The sequence below is a fragment of the Pipra filicauda genome, unplaced genomic scaffold (genome assembly GCF_003945595.2).
Source record: "Pipra filicauda isolate LSUMZ 115617 unplaced genomic scaffold, ASM394559v2 scaffold110_size2237424_pilon, whole genome shotgun sequence".
Classification (NCBI taxonomy): domain Eukaryota; kingdom Metazoa; phylum Chordata; class Aves; order Passeriformes; family Pipridae; genus Pipra; species Pipra filicauda.
This window is the reverse complement of record NW_024103552.1, coordinates 138,954-166,380: the sequence shown is the minus strand read 5'-3', so window position 1 is coordinate 166,380 and position 27,427 is coordinate 138,954. Positions and strand designations below refer to the sequence as shown.

General features: G+C 42.3%; 2 protein-coding genes across 7 annotated transcripts in view; one reads left to right on the top strand and one right to left on the bottom strand.

Annotated features, from left to right (window-relative positions):
- Positions 1-14,427, top strand: part of GRHL2 (grainyhead like transcription factor 2) — a 65,664-nt gene extending 51,237 nt beyond the window's left edge. For all 5 annotated transcript variants that reach the window (XM_027717490.2, XM_027717487.2, XM_027717488.2 and 2 more), the window contains 3 exons: positions 3,932-4,017; positions 8,679-8,743; positions 9,985-14,427. In XM_027717490.2, the coding sequence (XP_027573291.1) occupies positions 3,932-4,017; positions 8,679-8,743; positions 9,985-10,099 (266 nt within the window). In that variant the 3' untranslated portion in view covers positions 10,100-14,427. The remainder of the gene's footprint in view (positions 1-3,931; positions 4,018-8,678; positions 8,744-9,984) is intronic.
- Positions 14,428-16,862: 2,435 nt separating this feature from the next.
- The window catches only part of NCALD (neurocalcin delta), a 58,675-nt gene continuing 48,110 nt past the window's right edge, over positions 16,863-27,427 (bottom strand). Inside the window, exons 3-5 of one of the 2 annotated variants that reach the window (XR_003540059.2) lie at positions 27,281-27,386; positions 24,858-27,045; positions 16,863-24,753 (exon numbers count right to left, since the gene is read on the bottom strand). Coding sequence is in view for 1 of the 2 variants with exons in the window: in XM_027717491.2 (XP_027573292.1) it covers positions 26,948-27,045; positions 27,281-27,386 (204 nt within the window). In the remaining variant the exon portion in view is untranslated. Of the gene's footprint in view, positions 27,046-27,280; positions 27,387-27,427 lie in introns of both variants that reach the window. The other variant, XM_027717491.2, reaches the window with a different exon arrangement.

Genomic DNA, 27,427 nt, shown 5'->3' with positions numbered 1-27,427 from the left:
GCTGGCTGGAGGCCAAGCCTTTTCCAGTGTGGCCTTTGCTCTGGTGAACTTCCTGCCATCCGAAACCCTGCATCTGAGATTGTGTTGATGGAGTTTAACTGAATCTACCCATTTGATAATGCTGTCTTTGCCACAGGAGTCACTGAGTATTAAAATGTTTAGGGATTTTTACCCCCAGCTTAGCCATATCAGAAGCTTCTTTTCTCCCAGATTTGTTTGGTACAGCAGAATCAACAAGTCCTAGAGAGCCAGTATAGATGGGGCACTGATGTAACATCTGAGAGAGAGCAGATCTGATACGTGAAAATATGCATTAAAAGCAACGTAATCCCAAGGTGGCTCATTAGCAGAGCAGTGCAAGTAGCAGCTAGTGAGGGGTCCAAGCCCAGCTGAAGAACTGAAGTGACAGTGTGTAGCCTCACCTCTGCCTGATGGACCTAATTGTAACACTGTCTGGCAGAAGCAAAGGTATTAAGGGGCAGTCAAGAGAACAGGTTAAAAGGGGTTTGCAAACTACATGAAAACAAGGTTCATATTCTCACTCAGGTTGCTGGATCTTTGTGGATTGTTCTTTCCTCTCCTTGACCTCTAAGAGAGGTAAAAGTGACCAACACAGAAATGTGAAGTATGTTAATCTGTACCAAATGTGCAAGGTAGCTAGTTACTTGGCTGGACTCGTGGTCTTTCCCTGTTTTGAGTCCTCTAATCACTTTCCCTTTCAGATTTCATAGGGAGTTTCCTGTTAATTATAAATCCAGCAGCTAAGTTGAAGTCAGGTTGATTTTCAGTCCTGTAGTTCTCAGCTTAAAGAAAATTGTATTTTTGTTTAGCCTTTGTCTCTCAGGAAAGTCATGTTAAACTACACTGAAACATTTTGGATTCATAACAATTGGAGTTTTGTGAACCATCCCTGTGAAGGACAGCATGCACACTGTCACCAAGGGAATTTGTGCCTGGGCAATAGCAAAAACTCCAAATGTGAGAAAGGAAAGCCTGGTCAGAGCTACCAGCCCTACTATCCTTGACTAAGATGTACCACATCTTCATCCAGAGACCGCTTTACACAGACCGTAGTCATTAGTCATTGTTCATAGGGTGTTAGTCACAGCATTGGTAGTGCCTGGGCTCAGACCTTCCTAATGTCCCAAGTCTTACTGTCCCATTGTGTCCTTAGTTTCATTTTTGCCACATGTCTGTTGTTGTTAACGCTCTTAAAAGAGGTATCTAACATGTTCTTCTGCATTCACACATAAATCCTCTGCTTGGTGGCCTGGCTTCCAAAAATCTCCCAGGTGCAACAACATTGCTTGCCTTCAGCAAAGGCTGTTTGCCACTCTTCAATTTGGTGTATTGGGGCTATTTCTTAAGTAACTAGAGATAAATTTATTACTCACCATCTTCTGCAATTCTTTTAAACATCTAAAGAATATTAGGGACTACAGTGGATTTCAGTGTTAGTAAGAATGGTAAGAATAAGGCCACGTAGTGTACAGGTCAGACAAATTTTAATTTATCTTTTAACTCTCAGTCAAAAATAGCTCATTACCTGGTACAAGATGTCTGCCCCCCTTCCAAATATTGTAATCTGTACTATTAAAGTGAACCCATCTAGATGCCATGAACTTGGGGACAGAAGGATCAGAGGGCATAAGTATGACTTGTGTTACATAGTCACAGGAATTCAGTGGCAGTGCTGCTACTGAGTCCACTGGAGTCTTTGCAGCCCCTCTCTCTCTGCTTTGGCTGTACCTCCTGCTCCAGGCCACCTGGCCACCTCTCCACAGCTCTGCCAGCAGGGAGGCTGGTGGGGCTGCGTTGTACACTGAAGCAGGGATCTGATCTGTTTGAAGAACAGCTCAAAAAAAGGGTTGTTTTTTCACCCATATCTGCTTTTTGAAAGAGTTCCTCATCCAGGAAAATTCATTGAGATGGGCCAGAGTAACAGACCGAAAGGGTGGGGATGAGACAGGGGCTTCCTAAGGCATCACTGCCACCAGAAGTCATTTAGGAAAAAGTGCTCTAGTGAATCAAAGCCAGGATTTTCACACCTGTCAGGGAAAAGAAAAAAACAACAAGCCTCCATACATTTACTAATCCTGGCTCTCTGTGTGTATAATAGTGATTCAAGTTCCTGTTATCTTTGTAATGGATCCTTCATTCAGCATAATGTTGCCTGGCACACCAAGCACAACAGAGAGATTTAAAGCTCAGCACTGGGATTGTGTAATGTCCCCAACTGGAACCTTGGACCAAGTGATTTTTTTTGCTCCTTTCAGATATGTTTGTAATTGTTAAGGCTGACAGAGGTCCAGATGTTTGTAAAGCCAGGAATTACAGGACAGTCTTCTAGTCACAAGGAAACAATTACTAAATAAATATAAGTGTTAGTACTGGTAAAATTAGCACTTTGAGTGAGTGCTTGCTCATGCAAATAAACATATCAGACCCCGTAAAATTTTGCTCCTCGTGTGGATTTTTTTTGTTCTTTTACATTCTGACAGTTATTTAGATTGTGACTCAAAGTTATCTCAGCTACTAAGTCCTTTTAAAGGATGTTCTCAGGCAGGTCCCAAAGAGTTGCTAAAATGTAAGTGAAAAGGATGTGGCTTTGAATGCAGGTAGCAGTTTTATGGCTTGTATTTCTGAATCGGAGATGCAAAAAAGTCATTGTTGTCCTGTATTTCTGGTTTGTAGACCGAGACAGGGCACTGATCTGCCCACATTTTAGGTCTTTCTTCAATCATTTCAAAACCTGGGCAAAGAAGCTACAATTCTCTGCATATGGGCCTGAGTCCACCCTGCTAGACTTGACCTGAGAATTAGCTTCAAAACACTTGCTTCTGTATGAAAAATCTCTGTTGGTTCATATGCATGTCATCTATTCAGTTACCTGGTGAAGATATCTTTTGGACTGCAAGAATTTGCAATTTCAAAAGATGTCTACCAAAAAAAAAAAAATTACCAGTGCAATTTGTGACATAAAATACCTGACAGTGCACGTGTGTTTGTACCTCATGTACAGCACTGCTATTTGAAAAGGCAGTTTATTTAGGAACCAAATAAATTGCAACACATCATATTTAAGCTTCTACTTATTGGTCTTGTGAGATTATGCCTAGAACACTTTTCTAGTGTTTATGCTTATTTGCTTTGTAGCTGTCTGCTTTGCTTTTGCCATGTAGCAGCAAGTTTCCTCCTTTTACCTGTACTAGTCAGGAAAAAACAAGAGCTAGAGAGGGCAGGGCACCTGTGAATGACTAAGACCCGGCAGGACATCTGAGGGAGGAACAGGAACAGAAATGGCATTTGGGTACCTGAAAATGCCTGCCTGCCAGCTATGCTCTTGAATGTCTCTTCTGTAAAGTCTCAAATGACTTTGAACTCATTTTCCCAGTGTTTATTTTCAGACTGGTCAGGCTGTTTGTAGTCATCTGCATGGTCATGTCAGACAGAGCTATTTCTTTCCTTTTTCATTGATTTTGTTTTCAAAGGCATAGCTTAAGACAAACCAGACTTGCTTTTTTTTTAATGTCCTTTCCCAGCCTTTTAGATGAAACCTGGAGAGGTACAAGCCAAGACACAGCTTTTAGGAAGACCTAACTTGTGTGTTTTGTCCTGTGACTGAGAGACAGGACCCAAGTGCTTTTTAGCCTTTTGCTGTAAATAGAGATTTAGATTCTGGAAGATACAGATTCCTCACATTATATTAAAATAGCCGAATTTTCGTTACTGTGTTCTCAAAGCAACTATGATGTGTTGTTCATGTTTAGATCACTGATGATATTGAAAGTACCTTTTTTTAAGTGCAAACCGTCTTCGGTGCTTCATTCTATCTGTCATGGATTAATATTTGTTTTTCTGCTTAGCATGTGGTGTTTCATCTGTGCAATTGACTGAACCTGTTCCAAGTTTGACTTTTTTTTTATTTCAGTGCTTTTGTATGTGAGGAAGGAGACAGATGAGGTGTTTGATGCTTTGATGCTGAAATCACCCACAGTAAAGGGGCTAATGGAAGCTGTAAGTATCCAATGTCCTCACATTGTTTGTCTTTCTTGGCAAGAAAATCTTCAGGCTTTCCATGTAGTATTGATATTGATCATAACATAAAGATGTTCTTAGGTACATTTAAAGCATTTCACAAAGCCTTTCTGGAGCACACCTCTAAATGCTGGCATATTCTGAATTCAGTGTTGTCATCAGGTTGCTGGGATTAAAGTGTCACAGAGCTGGTTATTGGAGACATGAGCCTTGAGGAATGGCAGTAATTAACCAGTATCAGGGAAGCAGTGAGGTGCAGGCTTCATTTTCTGAAATACTTCTTTCTTAATTGATGGCTCAGAACCTGTTGAATCTTTTCCCATACTGCCCATCAGTATGTTCACAGCCATCTTTTCAAGAAGAGATCCAAAGATGAACCTTTTCTGTGTGAATTTCACATGGCTTTTGTGCAGTTGCTCTTCCAGCATGCAAGAGGCAGGTGCTGAGCCAATGCAGACTTGTCATTCATACCTTGTCTCAAATTCCTTCTTTAGCTCTCACTGATGGAGTGACCTACCTACCACCTGCCTCTTTGCTGCTTCTTTAACTTGAGTATTTGCTTGTAACCCATAAGCTGTCATCATTAGAGTTGCTATTTCCCTATTTAATCCTTTTTATATGAGCTGATGGCTAGTAGATATGTGAAATTTGGTGAGAGAAGAGTTAAGTAACCATATGTCTCACTGCTTCAGTGGGGAGACTAATTTGAGACTGACATGTGGGATGCTGAGTTAATTTCCAGCCTTGGTTACGTGTAGGAGAGAAGACGGGAATGGATGAAAGTGTCCCTAGAGAGCTCAACCAAGTGCTAGAAGTGTGTATATTCATATTCTCTTAAAACTGTCACAGTGTCTTGTTGCATGTACCAAACACTTCTAATGCAGTAAAGATTGAGTAATTTGGTCAATATTTGGCCAGTAGCAGAAGGCAGAAAAAGATTTGTGGGTTAGTGAAGTTGTTTAAAGCACCTTTTCAGATCAGGGTATCTCTGAGGAATGTCAGCAGCATGCTAAGGATGTCCTAACTGTGCTTTTGCAAGTACTGTTTGTTAGCTCAGTTGTTAGGCAGAGCGCATGTGTAACAAAAACCAGGCTTTGCTTGAAGAGGCTGCAGTCTGATTCATGGTAAGCTGTAACAGGATTTCATCTTGTCTTTGTATGGAAGTTAAAAGTATGTTATAATCCTTCTACAACCTTTCAAGCTTGCATGAATATTTTATCTCCAGTAGTCTGTGCTTCTTCATGCCTGTTCTCCAGCCACCATGTAACAAAAATAAAGCTGGTGCAGAAGCAGGAAAGGTTTCTGCATACTTCAGTCAGCACAGCTGCTGACTCATTGGCATGTTTTGGCACCAGAGAAATCTAATCTGTTGTAAAGTGTCTCAGTTCACTGGAAGGAACACATTCAGAAAATTTTAATTCTCTTTGGTAGGATATTGTGGATAAACCATTGCCAGAAAGCTGTCAATCTGCATATTCTTAGATACTGTCTCTACAGTAATTTCAGCAAATCATGTCATTTTGTAATTGTGCACATCCTAAATGCTCAATTCTAAACTTAGTACTAAGAACTTAAAAACTGAGCCTCTGGACATTACAGAGCTCCAGATCTGAAAGAGAGCTCCAGTGATCCTGAATCATACCCTCCTTCTCTGTTTATGGATTTTATGTTTTTTTTCTTTTCATTAGTCACTATTCCTGGTCTGTGACTTTCTCCTAATTTTCTGTTATTAATGATATTGTTTTCTCAGATCCTGTGTTTATTTTATTCTCACATATACCCCCATTCCAAATGAACACTTAGATTCCTTCTCAGATTTCTTTCTTTTGGCAAATATCTGGAGGTCTCAGGTTTCAGAAATACAGTACCTCTCAGGAAGTGGTGCAAATGTTTGGTTTTCACTAGTCAGTCTTGATCAACAGAAAATAGCGAAACAATTTTCCATCGCAAAATATCACGTGTGTGGTGACTGACCAACTCTAAATCCTTCTTTCAGCCTGATCCAAAGTCAGGATAACTCTGGGTGTCTCAGTAGGTACCCTAGTCTTACATTGCGCAGAATCACATATTTATTCAAATTGCAGAAGGTAGACAAATTTGGGAAATTCAAGAATGTCCCAAAGTTTTTCTATAATTAAAAACTAACAGATGAGTTCAGTAAACGTAGCTTAGACAGAAGTTTGTGAGGTACATATCTGTATATGTGATATTCCAACCAATGAAGGGCAACAGACCAGACCAATTCTATTTTCTATTTTCAATATTCCATTCAAATTTCTATTTTCATAGAAATAAGTTGGCAAACATGTTTTCCGACATGCCTCGACCAGCCCAGGAGTTGCCCTTTCTGTCTTCCTGACTCCAGCAGGGAGCATTTCTGCTGGATTGTGCAATCAAACTGTGCAAACTTGCCATGCCAAGGGACCTCAGCCTGAAGGGGCACCCAAACAGCTATTTCAGTTCCAGTCCGAAGGCTGTCACACTGCTTTGAGCATCCCAAGGGAAAGAAAGAATTCTCTGCTCAGAAGATTGGCAAATGGGAAATGGACACAATAAGGAAAAATATTTGTCCAAATAAAGATGTCATTAAAATTTAATGTGTCCTGCTTGGGGTCAGGTGAGAAATCCTGTTTTGTATGGAAGTTGGCAGTAGTGGTGTTCTCCTTCATTGGCAACAAACACGCTGAGAAGAGGGTGTTAAGTGAGAAACCCTAGCAGATGCTGGCTCTGCTTTCTCGAATTCTGCAGCAGGATTTAGCACATTTGTGCTGGAGTCTTGTTTTCTGAATCTGTGAGGAGGAGGCTCTCCCATACCCCCACTTTGAGCCTTGCTTCCACAGTTTGCTGTTTGGTATAATTGGTCAAATCCTTAGGGGTTCCTGAGAAATGTGCTTATTCAGTCAGCTGGAAGTCTTTCGCAAAGCTCACTAATCCCTGCATGTTATATAAATCCTACACCTGTCATAGGCAGTGTGACAGGCAAGGCTTTCTCAGCCCAGCCTCTCATAGTTCATGTAGGAAGTGATGTCCCAGAGTCCCAAACTGCTTTGAGCAACATTTGGAATGCATGAGTGTTAGATATCCCAAATATCCTAGGGAAGATTTATGCTGGAATGTGCAGAATGCTGTATATTAGCTGCTATTAAACCTCCTTGGCACAGGAATGTTTTGCCCTGCTTGTTTATTTGCATGGAGTCAGTGAAAAGTGTCTTCAAGTACTGATCTTTACAATATCACTAGATTTCAGAGTTAACAATCCAGAAAGGAAGATAAATTGTTTCCTCATGTTCACACAGTTGTGACGTTTTCTGCAGTTTCAGGTGGCAGGTTTTCTCTGATGCCTGTTACAGAGGATTTTTTCAACAATCTAATAAAATTGAGCCATTTTTATTATTGCTTTACATGAAAGCTTAAATTTAAGGGTACAACAAAATAATTCCATTCATGGTAAGCAAAGCTGGAGCATAAGAAAGAGTAATGTGGTTACATAGCTTTTCCACAGGCTACACAGAGCCTTTTGCATAGGCTACATGGAGCTCAGAGTGGAAAAGATTTGTTTTGTAGTTCGGTAGTGGTGATGCTTGTGTGAGATATAAGACAAGTAGGGTGAAGCTCTTCTTCTCATACATGTGCAAAGTGGATCACTCACCACATCAGGGACAATATGACTGTACAGAATGGGAGCTTGCACAGCCTTGATGCAGAATTAGGCCTCTCTCCAGGCAGGTGAGAACATGGAACCAGGACTACAATCAGTATGTCCAGCACCATATCCAAAAGGGCAATGAAACATGTTGGTGCAAGTAAAACTGAAGTAACAAATACCACCCAAATTTAGTTTGAATTTTGTTCTCTGCTGGTGGAAAGCTTAGGGAGTGGATGGGTCTAGTGTACCTTATCAGTTACTCCCTTTCTGTTAGCCACAGATGTACGCTAACACTGTCAGAGGAGAGTGTTTGCAGTGTAAAAGAAATTTTATTGGTTCTTCAGAATCTTGGACTTATGTTATACTTTTTAAGCACAAAATTGTATCTTGGATTAGATGACAATTATACAATTATAGGTGATATAGGCAAGTACAGGTTAATTAATTCTCTCTCTCAGAGAATCTTGGCTCTCTGGAAGGAAGCCGTGCCTGGGGCTCAACCTGTGGCTGTTTGATTCTTTCCTCAGTACTGAGTTTATCCATTGCTTGCTTTCTGTTTTCTACTTCATGATAATTGCTTTAATTTACTTCTTGAAAATACCACGTTTTCTCAATGTAAGTCTGAATGCAAACACAAAGAAAGGATTTTACAGTGACTGATGTTTGGTAGTCTTTAAATGGATTTTTAATTGTGCATTTCAGTTCTCTAATGCAAAAGATGCTGGGGCAGTTTTGATGACTCACATCCTATAAAGACTATGGTCTTCAAGTTTCTGGATGGAAACAATTGTGAGTTTTGATCAAGCTGTTTGGGATTATTCCTCCCCGAGTCATCCTTAAATGCAACTATGGTATGGTTGTGAGTGACTTTTCTGCATAGCTATCCTCCTAAAGTTTGCAGAGATTTTGTTTTAATGCCTTACATAAGGTGTGATAATTTTATATTTCTCATTAGTCTTTAATGATATTTCTTTTATTTTTTTTTAAATTTCAGATCTCTGAGAAATATGGGCTACCAGTTGAAAAGATTGCAAAACTTTATAAGAAGAGCAAAAAGGGGTAAGTTAGTTAACTAACGGTCTATTGCAGGATCCTTTAGGAGTACTCAGATCCCAGTTATGCTTGGAGCCTCATGATACTGGGCAGTATAAACACTGTAAGTAGATGTGCCCATGCGCTTGAAATCTTCATGTCCGTGGAGACAGGAAGGGATTGCAGAGGAGAAAACATGGATCTCCAGTCTATGTCGGACCAGTATTCATAAACTTACTGTGAAGAAAGAGTTTGTGTTTGGAAAAGATACCTGGATAATGTCTGTTTTGTACACAATATGCTTAATAACATCATGGAGGGCCAGTGTGGGAGATGCTGTCTTTGCTGTGAGTGCAGTGTGGAGTTTCCCTGCAGTGTTACGAAGAAATAGACTACTGTCCGAATCTGAAAGACAGGCAGACAGTGTTTGCTGCAGGGATTTCAGCTGAGTAAATTTAGACATGAATATTACAGCTGGGCTTTTAAAATAGCTAGGCCACTGCTCCTTGCCATAAATCTAAATGTCTCCATTTTAACTTTTTTTTTCAGTTCTATTTAACAACAATATTGTAGTGATATAATTTTAAACCAATCATTTATTTTCATTACAGAGCTGTAACTCTAGCTTAGGGCATTGTTGTGCCTGGGAATTTCCTTAGCTTTTGAGAAGACAGGTGAAATTTCTCATGGTTTGTTTCTTTCTAATACCATTTCTAGGTTATTGTTAGAAGAAACACTTTAGGTAAAGCGTGAGGAAAACACTCATATACACTTCTAATAGTTGTTGTCGATATTCTCACATCCAAACTGAGTTCTCGGTCTATGAGCTGTGTGCAAACCACAAATTACACTACTTCCCTGTGTTAGCAGCTCACACACACAGAGATGCAGCAGCTCATGTGGCATATCTGAGGAGCAGCATGGAGTAGCGCTCCCTGGGGGAGCCAACACCAGGCATGGGAAGCACCAGCTAGCTTGGTCTGCCAGAGATCTGAACTGCAGCTCATCTTGTAGGCAGCTTAAATGTGTTAGCATCTCAGCACTGGCACTTTTACCTCAGCTACTTTAGCAAGGAGCAGCCTCTAATCCAAAGACTGTAAGGGACTATGGGGCAGATCTTGATGATGATTCCCACTAGTGACCCTGTACTGACATGTGCTGGAGTCTGTTTATGTGTTGTAGAGAAGTGAGCATATGTGGCAGAGTGCATGACTTTCCCTTCCAGTGTCCCAGTTCATAAAAACATTGATTTTTGCCTTTGTCACCAGTATCCTGGTAAACATGGATGACAACATTATTGAACACTACTCCAACGAGGACACGTTCATCCTGCACATGGAGAGCATGGTTGAAGGCTTCAAGATCACACTGACAGAGATCTAGCCTCAGGCAGAGCCTTTTTGTAAGGAACCACAGCATTTCATCCTTCTTGGAAAGCAGAAGATTTCCCAGGAACTCGACAGATGTTGATCAGAGAAACTGTTACAAAACTGCTTTTAAAATACTGTCCATTCTGCACATGTGCACCCACTGCATATAGACTTGGGTTTGTCAAGCACAAGGCCACCTACATTAACCTGGTCCCTTATTTATTGTTCCCCACTCTCTAGTGTACAAGCAGTTACCAGCCCCCAGATTTGTAACCAGATGACCCACTGCAAATGTGAAACACGACATTTTAATCCATACTTTAGTGTGGATAAGCTCGTTCTAAAACATGTTAAAGAATCATGCTGGTCTAGTTCCAGAAATCTGGTATAAATTACTTTAACCAGTAGTTGTCTCTGTCAGTGCTACAAAGCTGTTGCAGTGCTAAAGATGGGGAAAGTGGCTGACAGTTCACTTGCTCAGACTGATCTGTCTCTCTATATAGTGTATAGTCTTGCCAAATACCTCTGGTAGTTCTCAGCACGTAGCAATGAGGACTTGTAAGTAAGGCATTCAGCTACAAATGTCACTTGTAATTAAATGGTAAAGAAACCATTTTAACCTTGTATATAATGTTTATAATATGCAATAATATATTTTAACTACTGTATGTGGGCACGTTTACTGCCACTATGTTTTTGTATGTATTGGGTTTAGGGTTTAACAGAATCTTTCCTAGAGGATTAAATTGCTGCAATCTGTTAAGGGTGTGTACTGAGAAGCCGATAACTTAATCTGCACTCATATGCTCTATCCTTGCTCACACAGTTATATATTGAAATATTAGAGCAAACCGTGCTACAGCATCTTGAATTCTGTGGCACAAGGGAGCCCACCTTAGGTGCCCGAGTCCCCACTGTAGATACCTGAGTCTCCCATCCAGCTGTCACCAAATCTAAGAGGCATCACATGTCTGCTACCTGCTGTGCCTAGAGGTACAGAAGGAAGGCTCCCAAAGCGGACTTTTCTCAAGCCTGTGGTGGGAAAGGTGCTTTCTGCAGCAGCCTGCTCATTAAAGCATTCCTCTAGACTGTAAGAAACAGGACTTCAAACTCTTCCTCTTAAGGGTACTTGCTCTTGTATCTCCGTTTAATGATTCTGTTTCGATTCCTAAGACAGTTGGGTGAGGTATAAACCTGGACTTGATGTAAATACTTTTATCAAAACTGGAATAATTTTGCCCATGCAGACCGAGTATCCCACAACTGAGGCGTGGAGATAGGTCTCTCTCACAGGGGCTGGATCCAAACCCAAGTTGAACTACATGGTTATCCCATCAAATTCCGCCCTGTCTCATGAATTCTGTGAAGAAATAAAGTTGTGCAGGCTAGGATCACAAGGAAAGGGTTCAAGGCCTGAATGTCCCTAGCGCATCCAAACACAGTACCTCTCTCTCTCCTTTCCAGCTCCTCTGGCTATTGTAGGGAGCTCCTCACTCGGGATCTAGTCCTGTGAGTTTCAGCTGCATTTTATTCTCTATGCACTGTTCATGAGTCCTTTGTGACAGACAGAAGTGTGGGTCCTTTCTTACATGCAGCCTTTAGAGTTCATTTTTTTTCCTTCTGAAACATTTTTTGCTTCAGTCACACAACCTTTTTTTATTAGGTGGTTAGTGGAATAAAGAAACGCTACCTAGTTTAACAGGGCTCACTCTCTAGTGTTTTGAGCTGTGTGGAGCTATTTGTTATTCAAGCAAAGCAGCTGGGATAGCTGACCAGTCTGATTTGGCCAAGTTTTTGCATGCATATTCCTGCAAGCTATTGCACACTTTCTTAACTTTATTAGCAATAGCATCCCATTAAAGTCTCTACTCCCAACAGAAATGTTAAGTACATGTCAAAGTTTCTGAGGGACCAGAAACTATAAAAGGTTCCGGCCATTAGTGTCAGGGCTAACATACCCAGAATCCACATATGTCTGTAAAGCAAAGTGTGTGTTCTGTCTTCCTCCTGCTCTCTTTTTTTGTCATGCACTCTTTTGCCTTCTGATGCAGAGTTTTGTAGTAATTTCCTTAACTTTTTATAAAAATGCACTCCAACAAAGATGCTCTTGCTGCTCTGCTCAAGAGCAGACATCCTGGGAATACAGGCGATTTGTGATGGTTCAGTGTGTTTCTACTTGGCTCAGACTGAGATAAAAAAATCTGTGCTGACTTACCCCAGATACTTTTTTCCTAAGGAAAAAAAGAGGACAGTTTTGACAGGTGGCATTAGAAACTGGGTCCAGCACATAGGACTGGTGAGCAATGCTTTTAGTTCTTGTATTTCTCTCTTGGTGTTTGGAATCCTCAGGGTGTTAGCTGGGATCTCTCAGTTGGTAATGACGTCTGGGAAGAAGCTGCAGGTGAAGCACAGGAGTAAATGTATGCAGGAATTGGGTCCTGGTTCTGCTCCCAACAAACCTGCCGTCTAAGCTCTCTTACAGGGAGTACCTGCGATGCCTGGGGCTGGCCCAGGTTGGCATGTGCTGCATAAGAGACAGTGAGAATTTAGGGTTCACAGAGAAGGACAGGCTGTCCTGGCAGCATCAGCACTCAGGTTAGTGGGACATTCTTGTCTTACACCTGTATGGAGATGAGCTGGGATCTGTTGGGTGCTGCAGCATCCTGCACCAAGGAGCAATGTAGGATCAGTAAGAAGCTCAATGTCCAGAAATACTAGGGCTTAAGGAGATGTCTTTCCATTGCCATTTTAGGAACTTTCAGTGAGCCACTGTCCAGAGAAGGAAAGTTGCTTCCAAGATTAACTGAAAGCTATTCTAAATACATCTTAAAGTGTGTGAATTCCTGATAGTAGAAAACTAATACTCCTGCCTTTAGTTCCTTCTTACAGTCTCAATGAAGTCAGTAACATTGAGGAAGACAAGTAGATAGGTGGTAAGATTATTTTAAAACAATGACTGGAGCTAGGTAAGGATGATCTCAACTTTATCTGCCAGGGTCCAAGGGCTTTGTTTCTCTACTCTAGATGCAGGTGCATCGCAAGCACTAAGACATTACAAAGAGTATATCAACCTGCACCCCTTCAGCATCAGCTGCTGGAGGAGCACTGAACCTTGGATGCTGGTTGTGGCAAGCTACAGGTTCTCAGAGTTCACCTTGTTGGTCCAGATCATCCTGTCAGAGTGATGGGAAAGGGACAGTACAAGTACTGCAAACTTCTGGAGCAGTGGCCTGCTTTGTGCCCTGCTTGATTCAAATGTCTTGAGGAGTACATAGTGCTTGCATGTATATTGTTAAAATATACATGTTGCTTTCATTAAACAATGAAAAATATTGATTATTGCTGGATCTTCCAAGTACTGTGACTTAAATGGAAGTAAGATTTGGCTACTGTTCAGTGGGGGACAGGAATATCTGCCTTGCCTCCTGTTGTCTCTTTGTGGCACTGCTGTGGTTGTTTATTTAAAGGAACAAAATTCTCATTTCCTTCTTCAAGGCAGCAGTCTTGCATCTTAACTAGTGCAGCTTAAGTGTGGCTTGTTGCTCAGAGCATTTTCCCTGTGAAGAGTTATAGTAGTGCAGTGTCTGTAGATGTTGTGTTTTGAAAGATCTGATAGAGATGTATGAAAGGAGAACAGTCTTCTAAGTTAAAATTTTGATTCCTGCTACAGATTTGGTACTTTTTCCGTCCATTTGATGTTTTATTATGAAACCCCATTAAAATTCTCAAATTTTAGTTCTTTCTCACAGTCAGGTGCTGATACCCCCAAAATAAAGTGCATCCTTTCAATGAAGCTTTGTGGATGTACAGTGATATCCTCACAAGACATTTTGGAGGATTTTTACCACTGAATGTAAACTACGAAGAAAAGAATGTTTTCTTCCTCTGTGTCCTCTCTCATGAAGTTTTTAGTCAATGGAATTCAGAGATCAAATATCTTTCCTATATATATTCCTCTTTCATTCTATGGATTGTTTAAATGTTGTAAATTAATTCAAACAATTAGTAAAATCTAAACTCTCTAGCTGTCAGAGATGCTGTATATTGATTGAAATGGAACTGGAAAGGAGTATCTTATGACTTTTAAAATGTAAAGCTTATTAAATGTTTATATGCTCTTCCATTTCCTATTGAGACAAGATACAAACAAGAATGTTTGTGCCAAAGATTGTGACAAGCCGTCTTACTGGCAAACAAGGAAACTTTATGTATAAATAGTGTGCTTTTATATTAAGAATATAGCTCATGTAACTTAATAGTGTTGCAACTGGGAGAGGGGTTTGATAAACTGTAAATACAGTTATTTTATTTTTTGTACATTTTTAAGAAGGAAAAAATAAATATTCCTATGTATGAGATAATATTTCTGTTGCTGTGGTGTGTGTTACTACATCTGTTCAGGAGAGATAGTATCAGTATGTACAAATACCTGAAGTGAAGTGCAGAGAGGATGGAGTCAGGCTCTTCTCAGTGGTGCCCAATGACAGGACCAGAGTCAATAAACACTGACTGAAACACAGGAGGTTCCCTCTGAAGTCAGGAAGCAGTTTTTTTACTGTGAATGTAACCAAGCACTTGAATAGGTTGCCCAGAGAGGTTGTGGAGTCTCTATCCCTGGAGATATTTAAAAGCTGCCTTGACACGGTCCTGGACAACAAACCCTCACTTGCCCTGCTTGAGCAGAGGGGTTGAATCAGATGAACTGCGGAGGCCCCTTCCAACCCCAACTGTTCCATGATTCTGTGACGACTTGGACTGTCCTGGGAACCTGGCTGGTTCTATCATCTTTGTGGCTCCAAGGCACCTGGAATGAGTTCCTTACCTGCATCTGCTCCTGCTGTGCCCTGGGTGCCCAAAGCACTGAAGCATACCTGGCTATGCATCTCGCAGTAAAACATTTTCATCAACCATTTTATTCTTCACCGGTTGACTTTGGCTTTTCAAACAAGAATCCAGGAGGTGAGAACATCTAAGTAAGTCAGACATTGCTTGGGAAAGCATATGCCTCAGCAAAGGAAAGCTCCCTAGGCAGTAGCAGGGCAGCCCTGTCTTACAGTGGGGTGGAGTAGTTCAGTGCTCTGTATGGCTTAGGGTGAGCCAGGACCAGCTCCCACGGGGCTCTTTAGGGTAATCATGTTTCCTGGACAATGCCTGTGGTAGATGTTTAAATATGTTTTATAGGAAGTAATTTTACTGAGTGGCTCTTAAAATGTGAATGCTTTGAAGCTGAGTGGTTGGCAGTACTGCATCTGTGAGGCCATGGAGGAGTGTCAGCTGACGGGAACTGCTGCACCCACTGCATGCTCAAAGGCCCGATTGTTTCTGGCATGGCTGAGCCAGGGCTTAGCAGGGTGACTCACAAGGTCTTTAAGAAGAACTGACCCTCTCCTAGGAGTGGGGAGCAAAACACCCCTCCTCTAACTCCTGATTGAAACTTTAGGGGACTCACTGCAGCAGCAAAGCTGTGGTTTTTGGCACCTTCCCTAACTCTTGGCTCAATTCGAGCTGCCAAAAACAGTGATAGGATCTGGAGCATGCTATTTCCCAGATGGGGCCAGATCCAGGGCTAACAAGCTGATGAGACACAGGGTCTCAGATTCTCTCCTCCCTGAGGCACTCGGAGGTCCAGTCCTGGACTATGGGGGTGCAACATGCTCCAGTGCCCTGTGGTGGCCATGACCGGGAGCCAGGCTCTGTCCTGGGACAGAAGCCTTGGGCTTTGCACAGTGAGATGCACAGGCCAGCAAAGGAGGTAAAGTGGAGGATTTTAGCATCCCTGAGCAAATAAATACTTCCATACACCCCAGCCTTTTTATGCTAAATTGTATTAGGGCCCTAATGGGAGAGTGAGGAGAACGTATATCACAGGGAGTTTGGCACACTGGAAGTTTGTGCAGTAAAGGTGGTTTGAAGTTGCACTGAGCACAGGGAGTACCTGGACACTGTAACTGATGCGCCTTCCAGGCTCCAGCCTGTCTCAAGTTTATATTAATGTGCAGTTCCACAAATAGGCTTTTTTTAATCTCAAGAGGAAATAGGCACTGGTTTCTGTTACCTTCCCTTGGGATTTAAACTACTTTTAGGACTCTGGTGCTAATCCCAGCTCCAAATTTGGCCTAGGTAAAAGTTTGTGGAGTTTAAGAAGCATGCACATGAGCCAGCCCCCTCCAGAGCCTGTCTGAGGCTGGCAGGAGTCCCTGCTGTGACAAGCTCTGCTGCTGCCTCATGAGCCACATCTCAGAGCAACTAACCACAGCTACCACCCTGCCAGCCCGTGCTCCCTTGACACATCCTGCCCCCCTGATAGTGTGCTAGTCCTTAGGGTAAAAAAACCCACCCTAAACCTGGAAAGGGATTTATCTGTGGCAGGGAAAGTTAGTTAAGCTGTCAGTTAGCTAAGCTGGTCTTTCCAGCTCCAGAGGACGAGAGCTCTCAGCCTTATGCTGTCCTTCCTTTGCTTTTGTAATCCACTCCGTGCTACCCTACTCTGTGCCCAGCTGCTGGCTTTAGCTGCTGGAGGAAAAACCGTGTTAGCAGTGGAGAGCCCAGCCGGCTGCAACGTGCCGGCACAGTGCCCATGCACCGCTTAAGCCCTGGCTAAGCCCTCCAAATTGGCTTTCACAGCTGCTGACCCTTTGCCCATGGCAGTGAGTGGAACAGGAGCTGTGAAGACAGCAGGCAAAGGCTTCTCTGAGGTTTTCTCAGCAGACCATAGGGCTACGTGAGACTTTAAGGCTCCGGCATGAAGGCAGTAACAGCGCGTGGCACACCATAGCTAGCTGCAGCAGAATGTTTATTAGTAGGAAAGAACATTTAGGGGATTTCAGTAGGTCAATTTGTTTGAACTGTCAGTATCCACCATACATTGGTTTTCATCAAGATTGTTCAAGGTTACATATTTATATAAGAAAACAATAATTCATATTTAGGTGCAATCAGTAATTCCAGTATGAAAAAGCACCGTGTCACAAAACAGTTTACAATACAAAAGTCTTCAAAATCTAACATTTAAAAACAATATATTTGTTCAACAGTAATAACAATACAGTAAAAAAATTCTTATTTCCCTTCAAACAATACTGCTTATATATTTTGGCACTGAAAAAGAAACTATCACAAATGCACCTTTTTAACCACACAATGCTTTTTTGTGAGTGTCTATATAACAAGGAAAAACATGCTTTTGAAGTCAGTCATTTTGCCAGGTGCAGTTTGAACTGCTTTCTCCATTAAAAAGAAAAAAACAAACTAATAGAAAAATAACTCCTAAGCTGCAGCATGTCTTGACTTTTGGCCCAGGACACAATCTGGAGAAGTGTCTCTCAGACTCAGTCCATCTAGTAAATCAGTCCTGATGGAAAGGCTGGATTCAAGCCCCATTTCCTTCTCCAAACCTGACAAGAAATATAGACCTAAGCCCCCCAAGGGGTCCTGTCTTTTAGGGACTGACCCCAAATTCTTGTTATATTAAGCACCCCAATAAGATTCTGACCTTAAAATTGCTGTTCAGGCTCTTCTTTTCCTTAATTGCTTGATTTCCCCAAATTTTAGTTAATTAATTTTAAAGTCACTTCCACAAATGGTCTCATGATGTGAGCCCATGGGTTTTGTCCTGGTATAGCCAGCAATTCCAAGGAAAAACGGATGTGGCATGTGCATGAGCTGAGGGGGAAGGGAGCCTGATGCCAGCGGGGTGCCCTGGGTCAGGAGACATTCCTCCTAGGTCTCCTCCTGGGCCCAGGGCTGGCACACAGCATGGGAGGAGGAAGCTTGAATCTGAGAGAGTGTAAGACAGAAAACTAGACTTCTCAGGAAGAATTAGTTTCCACTCAAAACTGACCCCTACTAAAAGAAGAGCACAGGTGCTACGCGCCGGGTGAAACACCAGTGCCTGCGTGCAGCTATGACGGCCCCTGAAAAAGGCTGATTCTAGTGAACATGCAGTCGTTGGTGCTATCTCTAAAAGCTGAACAATAAACAAACAAACAAAAAATTTAAATAGTTTTTACATCCTACATCAAAGATGCCACTACAAAAACACAATAGCATCACACATTAATTAGTACAGTCTTAAAAATGCAAACCAACGCTGGTAAGACTCCCATACATTCTGCATATCATATGTACAGAAGATAACAGCTTCTCGAGAGGAGGGGACAGTCATAGGGAGATAATCTTCTGTTTTCTGAGTACGTTGCATAATACAAATACATTATCAGCATAAGAAAACTTTAACGCTAAGGGTTCAAGAAAGATCCTAACTGGAAGCTAATAGCAGGGGGAACCGTGCACGTGCTGGGGGGCACAAAACATACACAACCCTCCACCAAATTCTGCGTCTTCTTCAGTGGCCTGATCATCTACTTCCACTTTACCAGGTAGGTTTAACATGTTGCTCTGCAGGCACAGAATCCCAAAGCATACAGCAGCACAGGGCCATATCCCCAAAAGCTGCCCCCGATATGCCTGAAGGCCACTCACCTCTGCATGTCCTTTCATGGGCTTTGCCTGGCAAAGAACTAGCTGGAGACTTGGAATACCATCAGATAAGCTTACAACAGAACCAGGGGGGAAAATTAACACATCACGATACCTATAGGCAACTACACTCAGGACACTAGCAATTCTAGACAGCCATAAGAAAAATATGCAGACCAAATTAATTTAATTCATAGTTGTCCCTCTCCTTTCTGAGTGGTAAAAGTCTTCCTTAAGATATGTAGGTTTGCTTACAAAGCATTCATCTAGAGAGGTATCTAATTTTGCCAAGACACAGGATATGCTGAACTCTATGCTGCTGCAGTTAGTCTGCCCATGGTAGATTATTTAAAGTTTCATTTGGTATCTCTATGCTGCAATGAGGCAACAGCCTGAGGGAACAGAGATGAGAAAGCTCTCCCTGTGGAATGGTCATGGATTTAAATAGGAACTGTTCATATTGATCCATTCAGCTTTTGGCTGTGGTTTATCTCAATTTATTAGTTTCTACAGCATCAAAAGTACCTGCCCAAATTTAAACAAATTGTTGTGGTTTAACCCTAGCTGGCAACTAAGTCCCACAGAGCCACTCCCTCCCTCCCAGTGGGATGGGGAAGAGAGTTGGAAGGGAAAAGTGAGAAAACTCATGGGTTTTCTCAGTTTAAAGATGGTTTAATAGGGAAAGCAAAAGCCCCATGCACAAACAAAGCAAAACAAGGTATTCACTCCCCAGTTCCCATGGGCAGGAAGGTGTTCAGCCATCCCCAGGAAAGCAGGGCTCCATCATGCATAATGGTGACTTGGAAAGACAAATGCCATCAGTCTGAACGTCCCTCTTTTCCTCCTTCTTCCCCCTCACATCTTTGCTTACTGACTGAGACACCATATGGTCTGGGATATCCCTGGGTCATTTGGGGTCAGCTGTCCCAGCTGAGTTCCCTCCCACCTCCTTGTCCATCCCCAGCCCCCTCGCTGATGGAGTGGGGTGAGAAGCACAAAAGTCCTTGACACTGCTCCACTGGAACGAAAACATCCCTCTGTTATTAACACTGTTTCCTGCACAAATCCAAAACTTAGCCCCATTCTAGCTACTGTGAGAAAAATAACTCTACCACAGCCAAAGCCAGAACACAAATGTGTAACTATTTACTTTTGCATCCATCATGTCATTCACTCGTCAATATTTAAAAATCAAAAGATATGAAGTACTTCTGTCAGAAGAGGAAAATATTGGTCACTTTGGGTTCAAGTGCGAAATAGAGCCGAATATATAAATATTAACTACAAAACTGCTTGGATGGAATTGAAGTGAGCAATTGGAAGAGATAAACATATTGACATGCAGTTCTGTTTCCTTGCAACAAGTGTGAAGACAAAAATAACCCCTAATGTAATTAAGCACTTCACTTTTACCAGGCACCGTGAGCCCACCTTGGTAGTAATAGCTCAGACAGCCCTGCTCTTGGAATCATTGGGACTTTTGCATAAGAGCTGAAGGACCAGTGGGGCTAAATATAAGAGTATCCAAGATAATGAAATACATCACAAACACACCTCAAATGCATATAAGAAAATTAAGCACAAAATACCAAAGAAATATGATCTTGTAGAGTATTTGTATGACTAACATGGAGCACAGTGTCTTCAGTAATGTTCCTTAGATCCTTATCAGATTAAAACCCTGGTTTTGTTTTTTCTTTTTCTTACAGATACTAATAAAAAAATATTTGGTTGCCCTGGAAATGGGAACAAGATAATGACAGGATATAAAAAAGTGATGGTGGCAAGGAGCTGCAAGTTCTCCCCCAAACAACCACATTGAACTCATTAATCTTCCCTCTGAGTGCAGCCAATGAGCAGCACAAATGAAGTTTAGAATCTAAGAGGATTTTCTCAGGTGGGTTTACTAATCACCATCATCCCATCATCCTGTTTGGTGGGGAAACATGAGGCCAACCCTGAAACCCCTGTCCCCAGGGAGGAGAAATGCAGAGGTCACACCCTCAACACATGTTTTTGACAGATGGCAAGAAGAGTTTCTGGATGATATTACTATGCCAGAATTATCTATTGATCCACAGCATCTGGGAGCTCCAGGAAGGATTGGGGCACTACGCATTGAATGGTGATGCATAGGAGAATGCTGCTCCGGCCTGGAAGAAACCATGGGAGCAGAGAATGAGCACCAGTCAGGTTCAGTCTGCTGTGCCTCAACAAACACATACTGATAATGAAAAACATGTTGTTCCAGTGTGCCCCTGAAATGTTTAATACTGCTGTTACTTAATAATGGGAAGTAAATAGCATAGTTGGCAAGGTACACACAGGTGGTTCAAAGGCTGGAAACCAAATCAGAAGCTGTTCCTTCTAAGTGCATCAAACTTGGCTCCTCCAGATGTCGAGGGCTGGTGTTTGTTCATACAGAAGCTAGGGATGGCAACTGGAAGGTGGGTGCAAAAACTCGGAGAGCCAGACACCCTGAGTGCATGCCCTGGGAAGGTGAGAACATCTTTGGTATAAGGTCAGAGCAAGAGGAGAAGATCTAAAACATGTCTCAGCTGCACAGTAAGTGAACACTAGGGAGAGGATGGCTGTTGTGTGCTTCGAAATCTAGGAAGCCCTCAGCAGGCCTAATAAGCCCCGATGACCATCTCTGTGGCAGGACCCAGAGTCCCCATTCTGAGCACATGGTGACATGGGGATGAAGCAGCCCAGGAGGGCCCATGGATTGGGCTGGTGCAGAGGAGCTATTCTGTGCTGACTACTGCCAAGAGGATTTCACCTTGCAAATTCAAACGCAGGGCTAAAGGCAGTGATGTCTTTTATAGTTTTTGTAGTCTTTATGTAGTCTTTTTGCATTGTTCACTATAACCCAAGCTTTTTGTCTTGCTTATTTTGCATTAATCAGCATTTTACATGTGATAGCTTAACCCCAACTATACATAAAAATAACATGACCTGTGGGAGCAATAAGGAAATCAAACCTGTATGTGGCAAGAAGCCCCTCACGCCTGGCCTTTCCAGCTGTTACTTGTTAAGAAATGGAAAATCCTCATCCCTGAAACAACTTCTCAGTATGGATGATTGGAAGAAACAGCAGCAAACGCCAGGCTGGAATAAGGGGTGCTGCTGACTGAGATTCCCATAGTAGACAGGGATTGTCTCTGCAAGGGGCAAGGAGATTGACTTTACATCCAACTGATCGTTCTACTGCTCTGAAGGCCACAGGCACCTAACAGCTTCTGCAGCTCCTCAGTGCTGGTCCTGGTTTCTAGTGTCACTGCTCTCCACGACAATTTACAATCCCTGCTGCTTTTTCCCCCCTGTGCTTAAAACACAGCCGTTCTTCCACCTTCCCCAGCCTGCAAAATAACACCTGGGCTTTGAGAGTCAATCAGAGCATTCTATTCTTTTCTATCATGACTGGGAAGGAAACTCCTGCAGGCAATGTTTTGCCCTCAGTTACACTTAGGGAAAGCCCTATGTTCATCCTAGGAGCTGTTTGTTCAACTCCTGCCAGGGCATAATGAACAGCTCTGCTGTTTGTATGTAAGGAAGAGCAGAGTTATTCTACTCCTGCAGATGCATGTTCACGCTGGAGGTATTTTAGAGTGTATTTTGTCAGTGCCAATGATGGAATAAGCAGCAACAGAGCTGCTCAGATAGAAGGTGCTATTTTTTGTCTAGCCCTATCTCAGAGCACATCACACCACGAGTTTGATGTATCACTGCCTTGCATCTTATCTGCCTACTGCACAGCCACTGGAAAACTCTGCATGCAGCCCTGAGCACTGCTCAGCTGCCTGATGTTTACCAAGTTTCTCCAAATTTCGAAGCACAAGTTCTGCCTGTGATACCAACGAAACAAACTTCCCCCACTTTAAGACTCCTATATGAGATCCTGCTCAGTAAGACACAGAAGCAAAGAATGCATCCAAATGCTTGTGTGAAGGGCAGGTGAAATATTCTTCTCCACCGGTCTTGCACCAAGTGCCTTGCCAGGAAACAGGGAGCACCATGAGAGAGACAAAAGGAGGTGCTGGTGTAGTGGGTGTTCAGGAAGACTTGTCCAGCCCTCCTCCCCTCTGATCGTTTCACTTGGCACTTGTACACTAAGCTTCAAAAGGAAACTCTTTTGAAGGATGCTTCCTTGATTCTGACATGCTATATTGCTATCATGTTGCATCTTCACCACTGGTGCTAAGAGAAAAAAGACAGTTTTAAAAGAAGGAGGCACCTCAGCTCAGGGCATTTGTTCAGAGGCAGGAGATTCCCTTCTCACTGCCACGTGCCTCTAGGGACCTGACAGTTGTCACCGTGTTCCCTAGTTCACATGTACTGAGACGTATGGCCAAGGCCATCTTCTCATCTCGGTTTAGTCTGCAGATTAGAGCTTAACATCAAGTTACCACAGTTCACCAAGTTTCCATGAGTCAGCTGAGATGAGGTTCTGCCCACAGCAAATGAAAGGTAATGTGACTTAACCTGGTCTGCAGGGAAAGAAAATTAAGCTAAGCCGCATTATTGCACTTTTGCCATCAGTGAAGAGAGCACATGCTGAAAAGTCCTGGGGCTCAGCCCCCAGGGGGAGTGTTTAAATCGTGTGTGACCACCTCTTATGCTGGTGTGCCATACTGCTGCACACAGACCTCACCCAGTTACAGAATTTGCACACTTCTGGCTTACTGTTTTAAGCAGCAAAAAATGTGGAGGTCTTATAGCACAGAACAACAAAGGACAAAACGCTCCAGCAATAAGAAAAATTCTATAAGCTCCTAAGAACAGCAAGAGAAACAGCACAGATCTGGGTACCTCAGGAACATCCATGGCTGTGGACTGACAGGGCTTCAAATAATGTTGAAACAAAAATATTTCTTCAGTCCCTCTCAAACTGTAAGTGCTCACAGAAACACGTGTGCTGGTTTTACAGGGGTAAACCAACCCTTTTCCCTTCCCAAAGCATCCTAAAACAAAGTCAGTCTGCTGCAAAATTCACAAGCCATAGTCCTCACTTCATATCTTCTGGCACAGAGTTTGGCAAGCTAACTGGGAACGCTGGATAAATGGGACTGGCATTTTCCACGGGTTCAGTCTACATGTGGGATGTACTTGTTAATTCTTTTGGACAACATGTGAGTGAAGGTTGCCTCTTGCATGTGCAACTAAAACTGGAGAAGGCATCTACAAAATAGAGGTGATATGAAACACTATGTGCTGTTTGCCATCCTTCCTATATGAAGACAGTGCTAAAGGATCAGTTGAAAGTGTCTGACTTGCTGTGCTATTTTATGCAGGATATGCCACTTTACCTTCAAAAGCTTTATGAAGGCAGTTATGATTGCAAATGCAAATGGCAGCAAAGCAGAAATTTCCAGTCTGAGGCACAGCATACCACTGCAGTCCTGCTGATTTGAGGTCTGTGGATGCTCCTATCACAGTTCCAGCTATGGATCACTCTTTAAGTACATGTAGAAGCAGAGAAAGGAAGAGATAGTTAATAATTTAAAACAATACCAACCAGTGGTAGTCAGGTAGAAGAATAACCTTAGTTCACTCTGCAAATATTTATACAATACTCTTATCTCCAGCTATGTTCTCTGCAGCTGTAGCCTAATTCTTATAGTTTCAAATTTTGTGAACTGTGGGAAGAGTTACACCTCCACTGGCCTGGGGTCATAGCGCAGGTCGTATTTTCAAACACATGTTGTATGGTAGTAACATATGAAATGATCCTGGCCCCAGAACTCCAAAACTTCTGAGCAAAAACAAACTGAGAGATTAGGTTCTGGGCTGGAAATATCCTGTAAAATGAAAAAGAGGTGGAATACCTTTGCTTAAATGAAAGGCAATGTTTTAAAAGTTTCAGTCACATGCAACTGCTTTCACAGCATTAAGAAGAAGATGGAACCGTAGAAGGTATCCAAGTTCACCTTCAGTAAATGCCAGCTTCCATAGGTCTGGGCTGCTTTGGATGTGGGTGCCTGCACTGAGCCGGGAGGTTAGAAGTTCAGCAGAGATCCTCTGGCGTCACCTTGTCCTGCTGCCCACACTGGAGTGGTGATGGAGCGCCCCAGGAGCAGCTGAGGTGGCGGGACTCGCCATTCCCGTCTGGAAGAGGGGGGTGTTGATCAGTGCATGCCCACTGACCTTCTTGCAGCAATCCCCAGCAGTCTGGCCAAGTTTCTCCTTCTGAAAAACAACCCTCAAAGCACTCAAGGGGGAACATAACTTTTACTATCCATGAGGTGATGGATATGGGAGAGAGGGCCTCTCCAGATAAAGCAGAAAATTACCTTGAAGAAAGTAGGCATGGGCTCTCCTTTGAAGGGTTAGATTTGTGCACAGGATGTCTAATGAAGTTTTGGGAGAAAGAGATAGGGAACATTTCCATCAGCCATAAGAATTGGTGCAAACCTTGTCACTGATGCTCATAACAGCTGAAAGCACTGGGTATTAAAATCTGTTTGCATCTGTGTTTGGGCCTCTTTTGCTTTCTCATTTTCCCCCACTCATCTCTGCTCAGTATTTTGATTAATGTGAGGGGAATATATCATCAACCAGATTTCTGTGATTGTTTGAGATAAAGGTGTGTTCTTGAAGACATTTATTGAGTGTAATTAGCCACTCATAATAATTTTAGTACAACCAATTAACAATGTTATTTTCAATTTATTTTTATTATCTTTTAACATGCTTTGCACTTCACACCTGGCAAAGCAAAGGTATGAAAAAATCAAGTCTAGGACTGTTTCTGTCAGTTATTGTACATGCTAGCTAGTGTTCCACATAAAATTATTCATAACTACTTATTCATGACTTCTAATTAGTACTTAGCTAATCATCATCTGTAAAGCAGACTTATTTTACTTAGTTTATTTTAAATTAAGGCTACTGGGGATTAGCAACTACAAGGTCACTTGACAAAATGCCAACCTTTCCTGTCAGACAAAGGTTACTCTAACTAGCTCATGAATTCCCAACACTGTGTGCTGCCTGCATTGATATCTCTCCAACAGGACCACAGAGCAGACTTTAGCCAATGATTGGTTAATGCCAATTTACTCAGCATAATGCCTCCCGTTGCTAAAGCTTTTCCGTTGCAACAGTGCTTGTAAAGTCCCTAAGAAATCCCACATACGTGTACTAGCCTTGCATACAGCAACTTTGACCAAAGGAAGTTTTTCAGCAGCAAATTTCAGAACTCCTGCATCTAGGCGAAAAGATAAACATTCAACATTTCTCTCAAGAGCTGATCTTTTTTTGTTTTAATTTTTATATATATAAATATATCATAAAGCGTACCATTTCCTCATTTCAGTACAGATTTTTTGAACTTTACTAAAATAAATGAAATATAAATGCTACAATTTTATGTTTAAAACAAGTTTTGATGAGAGCCTCTCCCTAAGAGCAGGCCCAGAAACTCTGTTAGCTATGTGGAGAGAGACAAAAACACCTCCAAAAATTTCCTCCTATGCAAGAGCATTCAGAATAGCAGATGTGCCTCAGCTGGGGATGCTTGCAGGTGTCCGTGAGTTCCTCACATGAATGCCCACTCTCCTTAGTAGCAACTGCTTTATTACTAACCTAAAAATTTCACATTCAACATGTATCTCCCCTAAATTCATTGTCAAGACCCAGTTTTTCATATCTGTGTCTGCCTTTGCTGATCCCAAACGGCAAGAGGTATTGTCAGTTGTGGATCTGGAGATCAGGATTGCAAATTGCTGAATTTGCAGATAAAGCCATGTGAATTCAACCACTGTAAACCTAGTAAAAAAATGTCAACCTTTGTTTTGTCCCTTCTCCTTCATAACCTGGAAAATGTTCACAGCATTGAAACAAGGAGGTATAGGAGTGGACAATATACCCCATACGTTTTGCACTTTTGTACTTTTTCTCAGTCCTGCCTGACGTTAACTGGTGCCTCCTGGACAAGTTCTAGCTGAATCCTACCCCACCTGTCACAACCCCTTTGGTTCAGCCTCTACAACACTTTTCGGGTCCTGCAGGTGAATACTTAACAACTAAAGCAGCAATCTAAAATCTGTCAGCATGTCTTGCTGCCAAGGGTTTTGTTGTTGGTTTACTCTTCCTCAACGCATACTTTCCAAAACAGATACGCTAAAACGAACAAACAAAAAAACCAAAATGAAAATTTTAAAACAATGATAACACCACAATATCTGTTTAAAACAGTACTGCCCATGCCCTGGACAAATTGATAAGAGCAATTCAGCATTCTTATAATTAATCCACAACAAAAGAAGCTATAAGATGCCACAAATAAAGGCATAATTGGCCATACAGAGGCAACACTACCATGAATGTTGTTTGGCAAGGAAAAAAAAAAGCAGATACATAATTCATCCAAAGAATAGGTTCAGAACTGGCCGGCGCTGCTGGGATCACACTGCAGGAGACGGACTATGGATGGATCACTCTTGGCGCCTCGGATGAACTCTTCCAGAGAGAGCTTTCCTAGAAAAGAAACGAGTTTACTTAGCTCATGCCGTGGGTCACAGTACACCTGACAAGCCTCTGGACAAACATGGTGTAAGGACGCTGAGGGAGCCCAAGGAAAATCCCTGGGAAAGCAACCCTGCAAGGCAAAGTCCTGCCTGGCTGCACTCTGCTGGCCTTGTATGGTGGTGGCTTTGCGGGGTCATCCCGTGTGGGTGGGACACCCCACCCACCCCACCAGAAGGGTGCCTACCGTCACGGTTGGTGTCCATCTGACGGAAGATCTTCTCTGTCCTCTTCTCTGGTGTTGACTCATCTTCTGGCATCTTCATTACAGACGAAACCATCTTATAGATTGCCTGTGTGACAGACAGGAGCAAAGAGCTGGTAAGAAACACAT